This window comes from Harpia harpyja, chromosome 21 (assembly GCF_026419915.1).
Source record: "Harpia harpyja isolate bHarHar1 chromosome 21, bHarHar1 primary haplotype, whole genome shotgun sequence".
NCBI lineage: Eukaryota > Metazoa > Chordata > Aves > Accipitriformes > Accipitridae > Harpia > Harpia harpyja.
This window is the reverse complement of record NC_068960.1, coordinates 3,662,146-3,680,577: the sequence shown is the minus strand read 5'-3', so window position 1 is coordinate 3,680,577 and position 18,432 is coordinate 3,662,146. Positions and strand designations below refer to the sequence as shown.

Sequence of the window (18,432 nt, the reverse complement as noted above, 5' to 3'; positions counted from 1 at the left end):
GGTCGTAATACCCCAATGACCAGGACCAGCAGTCTCAGACCGGGACTTCTTGTGCCGTTTGCAAACAACACACAAAGCCAGCTCGGCTTCTCCCAGAGCTGCAGCCGTTCTCTTGCTGCCCTTTTGTGAAATTAGGGTTTAATTCTCTGGAATAAGTCTGCTAATAAGGACTCCCAACACACCCATCCTCTGGACAGCGTGTACTCGCTCATTGCTCCCCCAGGGGCTGTGACGGGAGGGGAAACAGCAAAAGGGGGATGAAAAAAAAATAAATACGCCTCGCAGAGCACAAAATGCAAGAGAAATCTAATACCCCTTCGCAGAGTAGTGAGAGTTCGTTGGAAAAGAGGTACTGGTTGCACCGGCCGCGCTCGGCGGAGCGCCGATTTCGGCTGGAGGGCCTCCCGTCCTCTCGCTGCTCGACATATCACGTTCCACGCTCTGCGTTAAGCCTCCCCGGGGAACATTTCCCACGGCGCCGAGGACACGCATGTTTGCGATGCTGCTGTCGTCCCGACGGCCAACAATAGAGAGGGACAATTTGATCTTTATGTAACGCGGGCAGCCGCGCGCTCTGTTCCCCTCTCCTCGGGGATGAGATGTTCAAACCGCGCGGCACAACAAGTAATAACAGTCTGAAGGGTTAAATACAACCATCGAACCCCTCGGGCTTGCTGGTGTTATCACTGGGGTTCCTGTGGGTGTTAGATGGGTGTAACCACGTGCCCCATGGTATTTGCTCAATGCAAGAAACGTAACCCAAAAGCCGAGCGAACGCTCAATCATCCCTGGACCCAGTGATCTGCATCCCAGGGGAGCTCCTTCCCCCTTTTGCAGCCTCAAAGCCCAACGCTGAGATGCACATACGAGCCCTGCACGCAGTGCTCAAACCCTTTTACAGTCTTTTGCTCCATGCATTTGTACCCGAGCCCTGCACGGAGGTGGATGGGGGAGGCTGAGCAAGTCCTTCCAGCTAAGGATCCCCACGCATCCGCACCAGGGACCAAAGCCTGATGGGTGCAGGCAGGAAAGTAATATTCAGTTGGGCAATGCACTCGCTTCGGCTTCCGAGTACATCAATCTCTGGAATATGATTGCATGACAAAGTGTTGAAATGAAACTAATTCATTGCTGCTCTCCAGCCTTGGGAATCAAATGAGTAACTCTGCAGTCATTAAAACAATGTGCTGGTAAAAATAAGCAGGAAAGGGCACTTAATAGGAATGCTTTGTAGTTAAAAATATTGTATCTTGTCTGAGGTCATTCAGTTTTTAACAGGAACAGCCACGTGTGCCCCAAGGTGATCTGGTTTGGTATTACTCCAGCCCTGTTACGGGTATACACCGTAGTCACAGATGGATGGACAGGGTTTTTCTTCCCAGCTCAAAACCCTTCATGGGATTTTGCCGACTGAGCATCTGCTGTCGGACTCACCGCAGAAAACACAGTTCTGAGGGCAGGAATAGGAACATCCAAGTACATGGGGGGATCTGGGGTCCCGCTTCTCTTCACTCAACAAGACTGATGAGGAGGATGCTCAACTTTTTCTTTCCAAAAGGGGCATTTCTATAGCAAAGGAGAGGCTCGAGCCAGAGGCGGTCACACTGAGCACCAGGCAGGCACAGAGCTGATACTGGAGAAAGGGCAGGAGGTGAGAAAAGTAGGCAGAAGGAGTACTGTAAAGGATCATAAAAGCTGCATGTACATTTTCCTTCCCTGAAAATGTCTTTGTGCTTTTATGGCAAGGAGCTGCTACGATTACAGCTTCTTTTATAAGCGAAGCACAAACCAGATAATGAGCAAACCTCCCACCGCACAAAGGAGGCAACGAAGGCGTTCTGTGAGCCCTGACGGTCAGGCTTCCCCGCAACAGCCAAAGGCAGAGAAAATTGCTAAAACCCATCTTCATTTCACCCACTTCAGGGGTGTGAGCTGCTTGCAGCCTGCTTTTTCTTCCCAAAAGCGCAAAAAGGATCACACCAAAAATGATTGTGCCTACACAGACAGCGAGTGAAAACCCTTCAGCCAGACAAAGCAGCAGCTCGCACGTCCTGACCTGCAGAACAAGCCCACAGCTGCATCATCCCTGGTCTGGAGGAGTAAAGAGAGAGAACAAAAAAGGTTTTGCAAGGCAAAAAAAACCCCAAGCAAGATATTGCCAAATCCAGACGACTAGGTAATGCACCATGGAGGTTCACGATTTTAATGACACATGGGAAAATCAAGAGCTCCCATCAGCCTTCCTCTCCCTGATCCCAACATTCGCTGGGAGATCGGAGGAGTCTGACGAAGCCACACGCAGATGCACAAGCCTGGGGCTTCCAGCTTTTCTGGCAACCAAATTCATAATTTTCTAAGAGAGTTGCCCCTCTTTCCCTGCACGTGAGCAAGCACGGAGCTTCAGATGGCTTGGCAGCGAAAAGAAAAATCAGGCAGCAGCTCGCTGGGTAGGGCTATTTCTCACCCCACTCCACAGCCCTTCCCCTGGTTCAGGGCCACCCTCCGAAATCAAAGCTCCTTGCTCCCAACAGCCGGTGCACCGCTGCACCCATCCTTCTGCAACGTATCAACCAAAGCCACTGCCCAGGCACGCTCTATCTCCATAGCTCATGTCCTCCATCAATGTAATACATCAGCACCAGCTTCCAAAAATCAACTATTTCTCTCCAGGTTGGGGTTTTAAAGCTTTGTCAGGATGCCTTAGAAAAGGGAATGTAAGGGAGCTGCCACAGGCAGGCAGCCCTGGGGGGAGTGCGGATACTTGTTTGCTTTAACTGAGATGAGGCTCCTAATATTTACCAGGAACCGGTGCCCGCCAAGCGCTGCTGTCATCGGGTTGCTGAACTGTCTGGTTTCACACTCAAGAGAGCAGGGATGTGGGATGCTCCTGCCAAGTGCCATTTCCAGCTACTTGTGTCACTGGGGACACAATATAGGCGGAAAAGAGAAGGAGGGGTTTGCTTTACTGATTTACTAATCTACTTTACTACCCATTTGCTACTGCCATGTGAGCCACTGGAGATAAGTGTCCCCTTGGAGTTCATCAAGGGGGAAGAAAATAGAGAAAACGAGGAAGCATTTTCTTTGGGGTGCCAACCCTATGTGCCACCAGCCTGCCACTAGCCAGATCCAGCACTCCCACCATGAAACCCCAACGCCTCCCTCCCCACCACGAGTCTCCAGGCACGCAGGAGATGCAATTGCATCATGATGGAAGCCGGGCAGCGGACCTTACGGAAATAACCTCCCAAGAGCACCCAGCAGACTGCGTATCTCTGCATTTCTTTGTCAAAGCAGCTGGAAAACACCCAGCTCACATCTGTGATTGCAGCAGGCACGCAACCCGGGAAGCTCCCGTCCGGCCCCCGGACAGCCAATGTCCCGGGGGAGGCAATGGGTTTCCCCACTCGGGGCTCCAGCAGCTCCCAGCCCCAGGGCTACGCACAAACGCTGCCAAAGCCCAGGGCCACACGGGAGGACCCACCGTCTTCCACACCTCCTGGTCTGGGTAGATCATACTACTTTCTTTTTTGCATTTTTTGCCTTGTCCCGTGGGATGCAGGTGGTCATAGACTTGCTATTTCACAGACATAACATCTTTGATCAGCACCTCATCAGCAGGAGAAAGTGTTTAGCAGCAGCATGGCAGGATAGGGATGGAGTGGGACAGAGAGGAAAGGGCCTCTCCCAACTTCTAGGGTCTACAGATAATCCTCTCGTGTATGGAAACAAGACTCCTGGCTTAAATATATTTTTTCATCTTTTGTGCACGTGCTGACTTATTCCAGCAGGGCTGCCAGCAGCCCGCAGTTTATTTTTAAAACACTAAACAAGAAAAGTCCAGTATATACAACAAACACCCTGGGAGAAGCATTTTTAGAGAAGCATTCTGCAGAAGCTAAAAAAAGAAGGTTGCTTTTCGGGTCAGCTTGGCCATGATCCATAGGGGACTGTGAGGTGAGAAACGGATTCTGACCTCGGTTTAGAGAAACACTGAGCAGGCACGTCGCATACAGGCTGGATCCCAAATCCACGCTAGGAACGGGCACGGCAACGGTTCAGCCGCCCAAGCACACCCTGCCTTGGCAGGTACCCACGCACGGTGGCTGGGCAGCTGCTCGAATGATTGCCACCGCCTCGCCTGGAGCCCCGAGGGCTGAGATCCTGCCTGGCTCGACACACAGATGAAGCATCTCAGTTCACAGCTGCCCAGCCAGGCTGGGCTCCACAATCCCCCCCTCTACGGCAGGCAGCTCAGCCTGCAAGGACATCATAAAAAGATATTGCACAGCTTCTTAAAGAGGGTTTAGATGAAAACACCACCACCCCTAGCTGAGAGGCTGCAGGGAAGCGGTGCTGGGACGAAGGATGTGGCTCTCCCTCAAGGTGACAGCGCTCCTAATTGTGTCACTCCCGCCGGCAGGCCGGAGGATGCGACCCAGTTTTGGTCCCTGTTATGTGGCTCGCAGCGGTGCCGACATGCTGGAAAAGCTAAATTTAGGAGCCAAGCAGGCGCAGTGTTACACACCCGGCCAGGACTCGCTCTGTTACGAGACGGCTGGCAAATCGATGCCGTCCACTTACCGCACACGTTACAGCATCGCTGCAAAGCCCTTGCCGCCTGAGTGGGAAGCGTTACCAAGTCACTCGGAATAAAATTGCCACTAAATGCTGTTTGGGGGGAGGAAAAGAAAAAAAAAAAGCAAACCCTCGCTCTCTCTTAGGCATTGTACAAAATGAAAACGGCTATTGCTGCCTGGAAGAGAGTCCAATTACAAATAATGTGCATCCTCTCCCTGCACAAAGGATGAAAGGCATCAGAGCTGGTGGTGACATTTTAAGACAGGAGATGTAAGAGCGAATCCAAGCCTCATTGCAAGCCCAGCTTTACCCCAATAAAGAAAGACTTTCTGCAGTCAATTGCCTTGCAGCGTAGCTTGAAGCCCCGCTATTGATCTAGCATCTGTTATAAGCAGATAATCATCGTCACTGTGCCGTGGCTTCTACGACAGGATCTAAAAGCACTTTCCAGAAGATGGTCAAGGGCTGTTTTTCTGCTCTCACCTGCGCTTGCAGGCAGGCAGAGGTTTGCGGGGGAGCCCACAAAACTCTTGCAGGTTTGCAGAATTTGAAGGCCAGAAAAAAACCAACAAATCACTCTGACTCATTCATCTTCCAACCCTGTAAACTTCAGCTAATGGAGGTGTACTCCCCGCGAGGCTCTGCCTGCCACTCCAGCCCCAGCCATTGCACAGCCATTTCGTACCCTGCAATTTCCTTTTCCCAGCAAGGTGCTAACACACTGCCATCAAGCCACCGCTCAATCCTTCCCTTCTGCAAGACAGACAGCGAGAGCTGCTGAAATCCCCCAGCATCAGGCAGTTTGCTCCGGTCCCCAAAAGGTTTCTTGGAGTTTGACTCACTGAGGTCCTAATCCCGACAGCTCCCGACCACTTCCCAGCAGCGTGGGGAAGTTTTGGGCCAGGCACCTTCCTCCGAGTTTAGCAAGAACTGGTCAGAGGTAGCTGAAACCGGGCTTCCAGAGCCTGCAAACTTCCCCTTCCCCACCGGCGCAAGCACTTCTTATCCACTTGGCAGATTCCTTCAGTCTCCAAAGAAGGAGAAAAGGATGGGAAATTAAAAATAAATGAACCAAGAGATACACATCCATCAGGAGCCAGGCATTGTCAGCCCAGGTCCCTGTGCAACTACTTTACTCAAAACCTCATGCAGTTTAAACACTTGACAGAAGTTTAAAACAGAGATCTTGTAACCCTGAACTGGAAAAGCTGCAACCTTGTACAATAAAATCACGTTTCTCTGATGGGGTCTATTTTCTCTAAAATCATGCTAAATTTCGCTAAGCCTGTTCCTAATCATGACATTTGAGGTTTTACCCTGCAGATTCCTGCAAGATGCATGGGTGTCTCGAGGCGGTCAGCGGAGGTGACAGGAGGAGCAAGCTCTTGGGTGGCAGCTGAAGATGTGCCATTTCTAAATCAGTCTGTGACGCCAGCCGTAAATTTTTAAGACGCTCAAATCAAGAAAAGGATTGCTGATGGATGCGCTCCCCACTTGAAACTCACTTGCGTGGTGATGGACGTCAGAATACCTGGCTCATGGCTATGCCACTTGCTTGTTTGCTATTGAGAGTGTCAGAAACCTTCCAGCTTTCTAGAACCTCCCCATGTGCCCAGGCTCAGCGAGCTCTGTAAAGCCTCTCGCATGCAGGTTATCTGCGTCTCCCGGCTTGAAAATGTTTGTACCCAAGGAGCTGTTATTTAATACCTTCCTTAGTTACCAAGGGATGGGAAGTTTCTCCCATCGTTCTGCGGTTTTCCAAACACAGATGGGATTTATTGAAGTTTCTGCTGCTTTGACCTCATTAACGTTTTACAGCACGGCTCCAACGATGTGCCTACTCCTCAACGGGTGCCCCTCTACAGCCCCACAGCGGTACAGGTCTCCTGGCTACGTTGAACATCCTTGGGGAGTTTTAAGTGACTTCATCCCCAAAATGGCTCCGCTGCTGCCTTTTGGGACCTCACCTGCACCCTACCTCATGTGGGACCACAGCTCCCAGCAGCTCTTTTCATAACAGCCACGGTGGGTGGGAAAGCAGAGACAGCATGAGGAGGAGAGAGGAAAAAAAAAAGGAAAAAACCCCAGAGAATAGCGCAGGAACACATCCAAGCTGTGCCATAACCTGGGGGCCACCTGGGGACGGGTGGGACTTTAATTGGCATGGAGAAGGGGAAGCAGAAGAGGGGGTGCGAGCCCTGGGTTTGGTGGGGAAACGCAGCGGGCGACCCTGGGGTGACACTCATGGTACCCCCTGGCACATGCCTGCAGGGAGGAAGCTGGGAATCGGGAGTCCTGAGGCTGTTTTTGGAGAGCTTTTCTCCCCTGCGGAGAACAGGAGGCAGCATCAGCATAGCCCGGCTGGAGTCCTGCAAATTGCCCCACTTAGGCTCTGGTCCTCTAAATTGCTCTCTTAACCAAAGTACATAAATCGACCCGATGAGCATCAGGGTTTTCTCTGGAGCCATGCTCCCCCACAGCCTCCGGAGTTCATGCTTCGTTCCCAAAGCCTGCAGGTTTTGTCCCAAAGAAACATGCCTGGTGCTTACCAGGGCAAACGCCTCGCTATGCTCATAGCCTCAAGATGTGCCTCTCCATCGGCCAAGCATGGCACGGAGCCGGGGTTTCCCCACCACATATTTATTCAGAGGCACTGCACAGCAAGGACAACCCGGCGCCAAACTTTGCAAGAGGCAGACCTGGCCAGAGTTCAGCAAAAACGGGGAATTAAGACACTGAACTAAATCAATGCATCCCCACCCAATTTCTACCCAAATCAGGAATTTCATGCACAGGAGTGTTTTTGACCAGGGTCCCACATTACTTATTAAGCACAGAGAGCAGAGAGTGCTTGGCACGGCACAGAAATCCACTCTTTGCACTAAAGCTCTTGCAAGCCCAAAGTAATTCAGATGCAGAAGCGATCTCAGCTGCCGGGAAGGAACTCGAATAGCAAAACACAAAGGGAGCCTGTGCAGGGATATAGAGAAAGAAAGAAGAGCTGCTGGCTAGGTGCAGGCAGGGGACACCGATCACATGGAAAAAAGGATGGAGCGGACGTAAAGGAAGCAGTTCAGGGAAAATCCAAGGATGGCTGGGGCCACTCCTGCTAAAATGCACCCGATAGCGGGGGCTTGCTCAGGGCTGCAGGTCCCACAGCCCCCCACAAGAGCCTTCCAGCAGTGCCTGCTGCGAGCCATACATCAGGACCAGCAGAGCCTGAAAACGCCAGGGAGATGCTCGGAGACGTGGGCAGAGCAAGTGTATGGACGGAGGCACCCGGACTGCGAGAGCCACCCGGCCCGTTACAGCCGGGAAAACATCTAGTGCCACGCTCACCTCCCCAGAGCTTGCCACCAACACACCAGCTCAGGTTGCTCACTGCAAACCCATGCAGAGATGCCTTCTGCTCCCAGGCGCAGGCCCTGCACGTCTTGCTTGCAGTGCCACCTGCCGCCAACGGCAATGCTCTTCAGACACTGGAAGGGGACAACAGCAACGCAGAGCAATGAACTTCCTGCTGTTACATCAGCTTTCCCTGTCCTTTAACAGCAGCCAAACTCTTGATCCAAAAAGCAATGCTATTTCCCAAGCTGCAGGCGTCCCACAAGTCGCAGGCGTAGCAGCAGACGCTAATAAAGTACTTTTTTTTCTTTCCCTTTTATGCAGTTTCTCGCTGGAGCCCGTCTCTCCCCCCAGAGACCACATCCTGAATCTTCTTGTTCATTGATTCTTTATGCTAAATGATGACTCTGCAGTCGAAATAATGTGGCATATTCTAGTTTGCATTTCAGGCACCGTGAGACTTTTTAATAATGAGTTGCATGAAAAATTAGGGAGGCTGCAACAAAGAGCTCCGACGGAGGTTTCCAAAGTGACTCACAGCCAGGAGAGTCTCGCTTTTCCAAAGCCCAGCATGAGACAATCTCAAGAGCCCCCGCGCTCAGAGAGAGCCGAGTCCTCCCCCTCTGAAAAAATAAGGCCTTTTTGAGGAGACTTCCCCAGGGTGAGAATCCCTGCGGGGAGGTTTGGCGGGCGGTTTTGGGAATCTTGGCTGAGATGACATCCCGTTCCCATGAGCGCTCGCGGGGAGAAGGTTTCACCCCACACCTCAGCAGTGCTGCGGGACAGGAGTCACCTCGTCCTTCAGCCAGCCTGGGCTCCCCGCTCGGCACATTGGCTCTCCAACTCTCCAAAACGGGGCCAGCAATGATTCTTGCTGCTCTCGCAGGGAGGTAGCAAACCGCAGCGGTAAAGGGCAGCGAAGACTTTTCCAGTCTCGGCTCCCAAAGTGGTATCGCACCCAGCAGATGGTATGGCACCCACAGGGACAGCGAGCATCACCCGTGCACAGGTATCCCTGCTCCTGCTTAGGGCTGGCTTGCTGCCAGCTCTGCAGCAATTTGCCAGACTTTGCAGCATGATGAAAGGGGAATTTCTTCAGGTTAACTTTTGGCTGGTTTTGCTTCCTACCATCCACACAACCAGCTGCCAACATATTTCAAGGGGAAGCAGCGGGCAACGTATACAGCGCAGCCCACCGCCGGGGGTTAATGCCATTCATGCTCAGTCCCAGTGGTGGCCACTGCTTGGCTGCTGGGGTGGGAGGTACGGCAGGAGGCGGCTGAAGGCTGAAGGACGGGTTTGATTGCTCTGCCCCCTCTCCCAAGCTCAGCTCCTAATTCCTTCTGCATCCCGTACGGGATCCCACCTTTACCTCCTCTGTGACACCCGTCACAGCTACCCCCAGCCCCAGGAGTTCTCTCTGCGGCACAGCTCCCTGCTCACCCACTTCTAACACCTAATAACTGAGCACTGCTCACCCCACCCAGCCCAGCAGACTTCCCCAAAAGAGGTTTTTCCTCCAACGCTGGCCAAAGGAGACCGCCCCGTAGCTGGCAAAGGAAGACAAAAAATGACGGGGTGGCTGGCGCGCAGGCAGCTCTTACCACGTTCCAGAAGAGTGGGTTGAAGGCGATGGAGAGGACAGCCGCAATGAAGCCAGAGTCGGTCACATCCACGTAGCCAAAGAGCCGTGCCATGGCTGTCACATCCACCTGGGGGGAAGAGCCAGTTACTGGGGGTGCAGGTTCCTGCAGGGGCACCGGGCGTTGTACCCGAATACGGGGCACTTCATCTCAAACCAAACGCGTCAGCTGCCCTGCAAGAGCGGACAAATCTTTTAACGGCCCCGAGCAACACGCTGTGTCAGGGTGCAAAGCCAAGAAGAGGAGTGGGGGGTCCTCCAAGCCATCTCCCCCCACACCTCGGGGGCAAAGGGCTCTCGGGGAGCCCCCCGTTTGCAGCAGTGCCCAGAAGGACACAGGCACTGCGAGGACACTGCTGCTGTGAGGACGAGAACCAGCGCCACGGGGCAGCTGCCAACCCAAGCGCATTTCCAAGCCGCAGGAAAGGGAGCACCGTTTCACAGCACCTCAGCGTCCCTGGGGACGGAGAACTGTCCCAGGGATGCTGGTCTGCGTGGAGATGCCAAGCAATGGACTGTGTCAGCCTCAAACTTGCCCTCCCTAAAGTAAGGGTGATGCAAACCACCTCCACAGTGAGGGAGGATGCATTTGCACTGTAAGAAGCTGCAGAAGACTTTCCTGTCTTACTTAACGACAACAACAACAAAAAACCCTTAAAGCTCACTGTTCTTCCCCCTTTCTCCTTTTAAGAAAGAGATATTTTTCCCAGGACGGCTCCCTGACATTGTCAGCATTTTTACGTGCAATAAGCCATGCTGCTTCTTCCTCCCCGCCCCCTCTCCCAGCAGTGGTATTTGGATGAAAAACAGCCAGAGCCTTTCTTTTTTTTTTTCCCAAAAAAACTTTGAAAACAAAAGACAAAATAGCCCAGCCCAAGCCCTTCCCTCGCTTGAATCAGAATCAAGACAACATCGAGACGTGGAAGGTTTTTGCTTCCCAAACACAGCTGTGTTTGCAAGTCCTTCGGATGCCAGGGGACAGGAAAGGCTCAAAAAGGCATCGGCTCCACCTCGCCCCTCTGGGAGAGAAATTCCCACTGGCTCCTCACGGGTTCTTTGAAGGAATCAGAACTGCAGTGGGATTCATGGAGAGGGGCTGCTAAACCTGGCACCTCTTGTAGCCAAGAGCAGAGGCCCAGGGAACGGCTCCCGTGCTGTCCTGCCCGCGGTGCAAAGTGCACGAGCAAAGGCCATACGACCCCGGGGAAATGGGGGGAACCTTACGGGGGTCCGTGGCTGCCTTCAAACCGCTCCAGCTCCCAGGAACTCCTCCATCCGAGCCCTCGGGATGCAGTTGCTGGGAAGCAACGAAGGGAACAGCCCCTAGGGCCTGATCCTGACCCATCTCCCCCTATTCCTACCCTTCCCGGCCTCTCCTCCCCTCCCTTCACCCCCGAGCAGCCCTTCACCATCAGACCCCGTCCCTTCAAACCGAGTGCTGTCAAGCCGTAACCTGGGCACCCAGAGAACCGCTGGCGCTGGGGCCAAACTGTCTGGTCCCGCTTCAGTTGCAAACCCGTGGGACTAGGACAGCTTCTTTCCTCTCGTTCTGTACAGAGCTGAGCACACTGCCAGCACGGGCTGAACAAAAGCTTCTTGACCTACTAACTCCCGGCTGGCAACATCGTTAACATTGCACTCACCTTCTCTCCTCCTCAACAACCAAATTTGCCGCTGCCAGCGGGAGGCGGATTGGCCTGTGCCTAGTATGTGCTTTTAGGGATAAAAGAGGAGCTCATTAGGATGAGGCGTCTCTGCAAGCTGCTGGGACAGCCAGGTAACAGGCACAGAACATTCAACTTTGCCCCCTCCTCCCCAAGAGGCGATAAATAACGGTGGAAAACGCTGCCCGCTTGCCTGCGACCCCAAGGTCAGGGAGGGTGAGAACCGCACGGGCACCTGAGAACTGCATGGGCACCAGGGCAAGAGCTGCATGGGCACCCAGGCAGGGTCTGCACAGGCACCCAGGTGAGAGCTGCACGGGCACCCGGGTGAGAGCTGCACGGGCGCCTGGGTGAGAGCTGCACGGGCGCCCAGGCGAGAGCTGCACAGGCACCCAGACAGGGGCTGCATGGGCACCCACGAGCTGCATGGGCACCAGGGTGAGAGCTGCATGGGTACCTGGGCAAGAGCTGCATGGGCACCCAGACGGGGTCTGCATGGGCACCTGGGTGAGAGCTGCACAGGCACCCACGAGCTGCATGGGCACCCAGGCAGGGTCTGCATGGGCACCTGGGTGAGAGCTGCATGGGCGCCCAGACGGGGTCTGCATGGGCGCCCAGGTAGGAGCTGCACGGGCACCCGGCCGAGCCGTGGGCAGCACCCACGGGACTCCCGTGCGGTGCCGGTGCAGCCGCTGCCACGTGGCCGGAGCGTGCGGCGCCGTCGCGGCCCCGGGTGGAAACGGGCCGGGGCCGGTGGCGGGCGCTCCCCGGGCACGGGGTACCGAGAGTCCGCGGGGTCTGCCGCACCCGGCGGAGGGGGTAGCGGGGGGGTTATGGCCACCAGCTCTGCGGAGCCCCGCCATGTGCACCGGGAGAGGCCGGGGGGGGGGGGGCTGAGGGAGGGGGTCCGGTGTCGTCGTCGTCCCCCCCACAACCGAGCGGCAGCGCTGCAGGCCGGGCCCGTTCCCGGGCCCACGGCGCTCCCCGCCCGCCCCCCCCCCCCCCCCCCCGCCCCGGCCCCGCCGGTACCTGGCCGTACTCCAGGCCGCCCAGCCCTTCGCAGCACTCCCGCGGGAAGGGCCGGCCCCCGCCCGCCGCCGCCGCCGCCGCCGCCTCCTCCCGCCGCCCCTCGCTGGGCCCGGCCCGCCCCGCCATGGCGCAAGGCCGGGGACCGGGGGTCTCCCCCGCCACCGCCTCCCCCTCGCCCGGGGCCTGGCCGAACCCCGCGGTGGCGCTGACGGGAAAGCGTAATCCCGCCTCCGCCGCCGGCAAGGCCCCGGTACGGCGCCGGGTAGGGGTTACGGGGAGGGGGGAACCGGGCCTGGCGGCCGGGCCTCGGCGGCACCGGGGAAGCACTGACCTCGCCGCGGGCCCGGCCGCCTCCGTCGCGGGCTGCCAGCGTGTAGTCCGGCCGCGGCGGCGGGGAGGGCGGCCCGTGCTGCCGGCGCTTGGACTTCGACCCTGCCCGGTGAAGCAACCGGACCGCGGCGTGGGTCGGGCCACCCCCTCCCCGGGCCCCGGTGTGGGGCTGACCGCGGGGCCGTGCGTGGGAGTGGGGGGGGAAACGCCCCAGAGGGGAGAGTGGGCAAGAAACCGAGGTGCCAGCGCTGCGGCGGGGGCAGAGACCCGGCCCTGCCCGTCCCCCCTGCCCGTCCCCCCTGCCCGTATTCAGCGCTCCCACCAGGGCCAGTGGGAGGGAAACGGGTCCGGTGGTTTTCTGGTACCGGAAAGACTGTGGAAATTAAATGTTGTGTGCCCAGTATTACTCATTCCAGGGCAAAAGGTAAAGCCATCAAGCCTGGATGTATTTTAAGGACAACTCATTGCCGCCTACTCCCTTCAGCAGGTGTAGTATTTTTTTTTTTATTGCTGTTATTATTCCTACTAATATTATTTCTCCTCTTCACTCCTCTCTAGGATGTTTCTCATGGGCTGCAGTCCCGGACCTGCCCGTGCATGGGAAATCGGGTAGTATCATCCCCGCAGACCTCTTGAGGGTCTCTGCATGGACCCTCCGCTTTTGCAGACCCTCCTTTGAGGGGGAAATAAATTTTCTTCAAACAGGAGTTTGCTACAAAGGAAGCCTCATGGATGAGCTGCAAGCGTTCCTCCCAGAGGTCTCACGGGAGTGGGGAAGGGATGGGATGTCCGAGCGCTCGTGCCCTGGCAGGCACCGAAAATGTACGTGAGTGATGGCTCACACGAAACCCTCCCTGGCGAAATGGCATCCTTGGAGGTTGCGCTTCAGGAGACCCAGGGGATCCCCGCTACGACTCCCGGCCCCATGGGAAACCGGCTTTCCTTAGTTCTGCTGCTCCAAACCCCTCGCTGCAGCAGCGCGTCCCTGCCTCCCTGCCTGCAGGGTCGGCTCCTGCACTCGGGGTGCTTGCCTGGGGCTGGACCCCATCCCGCCGGGGCCCGACGAGCACACTCACAGTGTAAATTGCAGCGCCAGGCTGGTTTGGGATGAGGCGTGCAGGAAGGCACCGTGGGTGGGAGCAGCGTTCCCCATGGATGATCTCCAGCTGCTTCCGGCCTCTTCTCCCTCGCGCTGGATAATTTTGCTGTGCCGAGTGTGTAATTATCGCCTCTGTCATCTCCCAGGCTGGGGCGCGGGAGCAGATGGGAGGATGTTTATTTTGCGAGTCCCACCAGCTGGGTGCTTGGGGCAGCAGGGAGGGCAAAGGGGACACAGCGGGGAAAGCAATGATGGCTGTGTTCAGAGAGGAGGAAACGTCCCCCCGGGGAGGGAATTAGCAGGGACAAACCTTTCCAAACTGTCCTCCCTGCTGCAAGGGGAGGACGTCCCGGTGCTGCCAGCGCTGCCAGCTGGGAAAGGACAAGGATGCCGTGGCAGACCGGGAGGAGGAATGGCTGAGGGACAGAGGGAGGGATGGACAGTGAGGACGTGCAGAGGGGTGAGCTGTCTCGCTGGCTCCTTGCTCGAGGCCAGCAGAGCTGGGCTGTCACGGACACGTCTGTCCTGTCACCCCAGTGAAGGCATGTGGTGCAGGACCCAGTGCCCTACCACCAGCTCGGCTGTCTTTGGGGCAGGGAATCACACCGGAGTCCCCACGCTGTTCCTGCTGCCAAATCCCCTGTCCCGGGAACATCTTCTGCGTAAGAGGGACGGGGGGTGTTTGCAGCGGTGGGGCCCCTCCACACCGGCCCCCATCCTGCCTCGGAAACATCCCGGCAGCTGGGAAGGGGACAAAGAGGGCTTTCTGCAGGGCTGGATTTTTCTTTGTGTCCCCATCCCTCCCCTTCTCCCCGTGGCATGCCTTTTATCCAGCTCTCTGTTTCCGAGCACCGAGCTAAGGAAGAGGGCATTGCCCTCAGCTTTCCCAAGTCCCTTCTCAGCTTGAACCCCCCCCCCAGCGCCCTTTGAAATCCCACCACGGCCCTGAGAGGTCACTGATGAATATGGAGTTGCAAATGCCTGCGTGGGCAGAAAGGACTTAAATGAAGTCATTCGTTAACGGTGGCGATGAGCTGCCCTCTCGGAGTGAGGACCGGGAGCCGGCGCGCCAGTTGGCAGCTGTTAATGGCACGCAGGGACCGTGCAGCCGCCGTTGCTTCTGCTGGCATCTGCTGCAGCGGCACCGAAGGGTTTCCATGTGTTTGACACGCTCATCGTGTGTAGCTCAGCAATGCATGTGTGCATCAGTCTGGGGAAGGATGCTCGCTGTCTACGAGTTAGCGGGATGCTGAGGCTCAGCAAGCTGCTGTTTGCTCAGGAGCGTTTCAAACACAAGGAGACCCAGGGGACTCGTGACTCGTGGAAATCCAGGGCAGAGAGTGCTTTCGGGTGGGTTTCCCTTAGAAATGGGACATTGGCTGGGAAACAGCAGCCAGGTCAACTTCAGCACAGAGGGTCGGCTCTCCTTACAAGGCCAAGAGAAAGCTCCCAGGCCAAAGGATTGGTTTCCTTGCTGAGAAAAAGGAAAAAAGGGGATATAAAGCACCTACAGCTTCCACTCTCTGCAGATGACTCTTGCTGCTGTCCTTTGCGAAGCAGGACAAGCTCATTAACTCCTCTGCTTGCCTGCAGCTCCTATAAGCCTGCTCTCACCCATCGCTCCAGCCAGCTGAACCAGACTTTATGGTTGTCCCCAGCGAGCCTTGGTGCTCACCAGGAAGGGCTGCTTTCTGCTGGCAATCTTGCTTTCTCGTATCTGAGCTTGCAATCCGCCTGGTCCCACCTCAGCTACGTCCCTTGCTGATAGAGGTCCCATGGGTGCAGCGAGGGGCTGGGGAGTTTTTCCCAGTCCTTTGCATCCCGTTCCCCGAGGGCTGCGTCATGGTCCACATGTTCAAACCTGCCCTGAAATAAAGCTGACCCCCAGGGGTTTAACCCTTGCAAACCTGCAAGGGCTTGGACTGACGGGTCACGGAGATCAAGGACAGAGCATCAAAACACATGGTAAAGGACGGCATTGCAGGCCTAGAGAGAAGAAAATAACGCTGGAGCGCCGAGATGAAACCTTGGGCAGAAGCAGCAAAATTGCAGGTACTCTTCTGTCCTCCATCAGATAACACGTTGTCACCAGCGGTGCAATGCTGCAATCCAGACCTGCAATCCTAGTGGAAATCCTCTAGTGTTTGTGCTGGAGGTTAGCTCTATTTATATTCTGATGAATGATTTACTCGAGTAATTGGCACACAGCTCCCCTATTACAGATCATAAAGAATTAATCACAAGATTTTCAATGCTCCCCCATCAATTTTATTAGGCTTGATTGAACGTGGTGGATTGGGAACATATGGTATGTGAGTCAGACTCTGCTCCCAGTTACACCCTGGTTAATGCTGGGGACTCACTCGGCTGCTGATCCCTGTAAATCCGGAGAAGCAGCTGCTCCTTTCCTTCTTTCCATGCCCTGACTGCTCCCTGAGTTCCCTTAAATGCCCAGGGATGCAGAGAGCAACCAAGATCAACTCCATGTACCTAAATTCTCCAAAAGCCTGAGATGCTCCCAAACTGAAAGCCAGGCTGGGAAGAGGATGCTTTACTTCCAGCTCCTCCGTGTATCGGCATGAGCCAGAAACCAGAGCCAAATGCTTGGGAGCTCTTGATCTGCCCCTACAGCAGTTGTCGAACAGCAGCCCCTGCGAAGGGGACGTGTCACGACGTGGGAGGCTTGTTGCTGTCGAAAGCTGAGGATGCTTATCTTGGCGTCCGGGTGTCCTGCCAGGCAGGTTTGCCCACGGGAGATGCTTTCCTGAAAGAATTAGCAACAAGAAGTCCTAACACCCGCAGGAGCAGGATGACACATCCCTGCCCCGAACCAGCAGCATAGCGTGATTCCCTGGAGGAGAAACCTCCTTAAAAGCCACGTCCCCTGCGTGGCTCTCCCCACGTGGAGAACCAGGAAAACCTCCAAAATTTCGATGTCGAAGGCTCCCTTGTTTTTTCGCCTGTGGGTGTTGTTATCGTGCTAGCTTATGTGCAGAGTCGTGACGCAGGGAAGGGGATGGTACGGGGCCCTGCTCCGGCTCGTGGGCAATGCTCACCCCTGGTGAAGCTGTTCCCGCTGTGCTCCCAGTAACTACACCAGTATCTCAATAGGTATTTACAGGAGGGAATGGGAACTTTGGGTGTAGATGGAGTTACTTGCATAAGCCTAGCGTATCCTGAACCAGGCTTGCAGAGCAACCAGTCTGGCACAGCTACAACCCACGTCCCCATCTGCTGTCTTGAGCAGCTGCATTGAAGGGCACCGAGAAGTTATTGCCAGTAACTCTTGGCAGGAGCCAGCGAGGAAACCTTCCTCTGGGGAGAGCTGATCTGGGGAGGGCAAATCAGAAATGCAGCAGAGGATAGAGCAGGATCTGTCCTTCCTGCAGGCAAAGGGGAATAACAACGGCCCCTTTGCCTTTACGGTCAAAACATTTTGCGTACACAAGGTCCTGGTTTGGGAGCAGAACGGGCAGGACCTTGCACAAGGCTCTTGCCAAGCATCAGTGTGCCCCAATCGCCTGGGGCTGCCTCTTCTCTGCCCTGCCTGTGCTGCCTGCACCCAAACCAGCTCTCCAAGGCCTTGCCGTGTCCATGCTTCTGGGTGAACACCCCTTGCAAACACCCCAGGCTCTGGGAACCCCGCAGCCGACTCCAGGTACACCTTACATCGGCAGCTCAGAGCTGGGGAGCACCCCCACGGGTCTCGCCTCGGTGCTTTGCCCTGGCAAGAGCCACAGCTTGCATTGCTTTAACCCAGGGCATCGTGTCCTCGTCACGCATCGGTGGGGAGAACCGCAGAGGGAGGGGACGGACACAGAGGCACTAAGGTGCATCTTTCCAGCCTCAGCCTATTTCCAGGGAGCTCCGGTGCCCCGTGGAGCCGAGCGTGTGATGGGTGATGCAGGAAGGAGCAGGCTCCCTCTGAAGAAAGCCGCGCTGTCGGAGGAGCTTCCCGGCATCTGCACTCTGAGTCCGGTGGAGACAACATTTAGGGAAGGATTCACAACAGCTTCCCCACTCCCCGAGGCCACGTTCATCACCAGTGTGTCTCTAATGAAGCGGAGGCTTTACTTTCTGGGATCAATGAATCCACCGATCGTGACCTGTCTGCTAAGTGGGAAATCAGGTCTCTCCCTCCCCGAACTCGTCTGAGCTCAGCTCAAACAGCAGGCTCTGTCCCCAGGGTACTCCGTGTCGCTTAATTGCAAACCCTGTGTCTGATTAGAGAGCAGCAGTGAGGGCGTGCAGAAGCCCTTACTACCGCAGCCTGGCAGAGCGGCGGCTGCTCACCCAGCCTGGGAGATGGCTGCAAGGAGGGAGGATATTTGGGGGCTCCAGGAGGGTGGAAATCCCCCCGGCTTTCTCTTCTCCAAAAGGTCCTGACTCTGCACAGCTGGCTGGAGGGTTTATTGCCAATCTGCTCTCTCCCAAAGCCCTAAATCCCCCAAACCATTTAAATCCCTCCAAAGTACCTTTCACAAGGACAGATGCTTTAAGAGAAGCTGAGGCTTCCCAAAGCAGGAGGCAGCTACAAAGGTCACTGCTACCACGTCCCCTGGCCACAAACATGTCCCACACCGGAGTGGGGGAAACAACCCCCATTGCCCCCTGGGTCCATCCAAAGAGGCCGAGCAGCATTCCCTAACGCTGCCTGCACCTCCAGGTCCTCTCTGCACCTACAAACCACCCTGTGCACCCCCAGCACCTTTGCCTGTATGGTGCAAGCTGCAGAGGGCTGA

At 55.9% G+C, this 18,432-nt stretch overlaps 1 protein-coding gene and 1 long non-coding RNA gene across 5 annotated transcripts in view; one reads left to right on the top strand and one right to left on the bottom strand.

The window, feature by feature from the left end:
* Positions 1-13,775, bottom strand: part of PEMT (phosphatidylethanolamine N-methyltransferase) — a 44,593-nt gene extending 30,818 nt beyond the window's left edge. Inside the window, exons 1-2 of one of the 4 annotated variants that reach the window (XM_052772740.1) lie at positions 13,668-13,775; positions 9,531-9,638 (exon numbers count right to left, since the gene is read on the bottom strand). In XM_052772740.1, the coding sequence (XP_052628700.1) occupies positions 9,531-9,623 (93 nt within the window). In that variant the 5' untranslated portion in view covers positions 9,624-9,638; positions 13,668-13,775. Of the gene's footprint in view, positions 1-9,530; positions 9,639-12,261; positions 12,463-12,592; positions 12,702-13,667 lie in introns of those variants that run through there. The other 3 variants (XM_052772739.1, XM_052772738.1, XM_052772737.1) reach the window with 3 other exon arrangements.
* LOC128134702 (uncharacterized) lies at positions 12,398-13,298 on the top strand. The gene is made up of 2 exons (XR_008232813.1): positions 12,398-12,511; positions 13,150-13,298. It is a non-coding gene; the product is annotated as an uncharacterized LOC128134702 (long non-coding RNA).
* Positions 13,776-18,432: the final 4,657 nt, after the last annotated feature.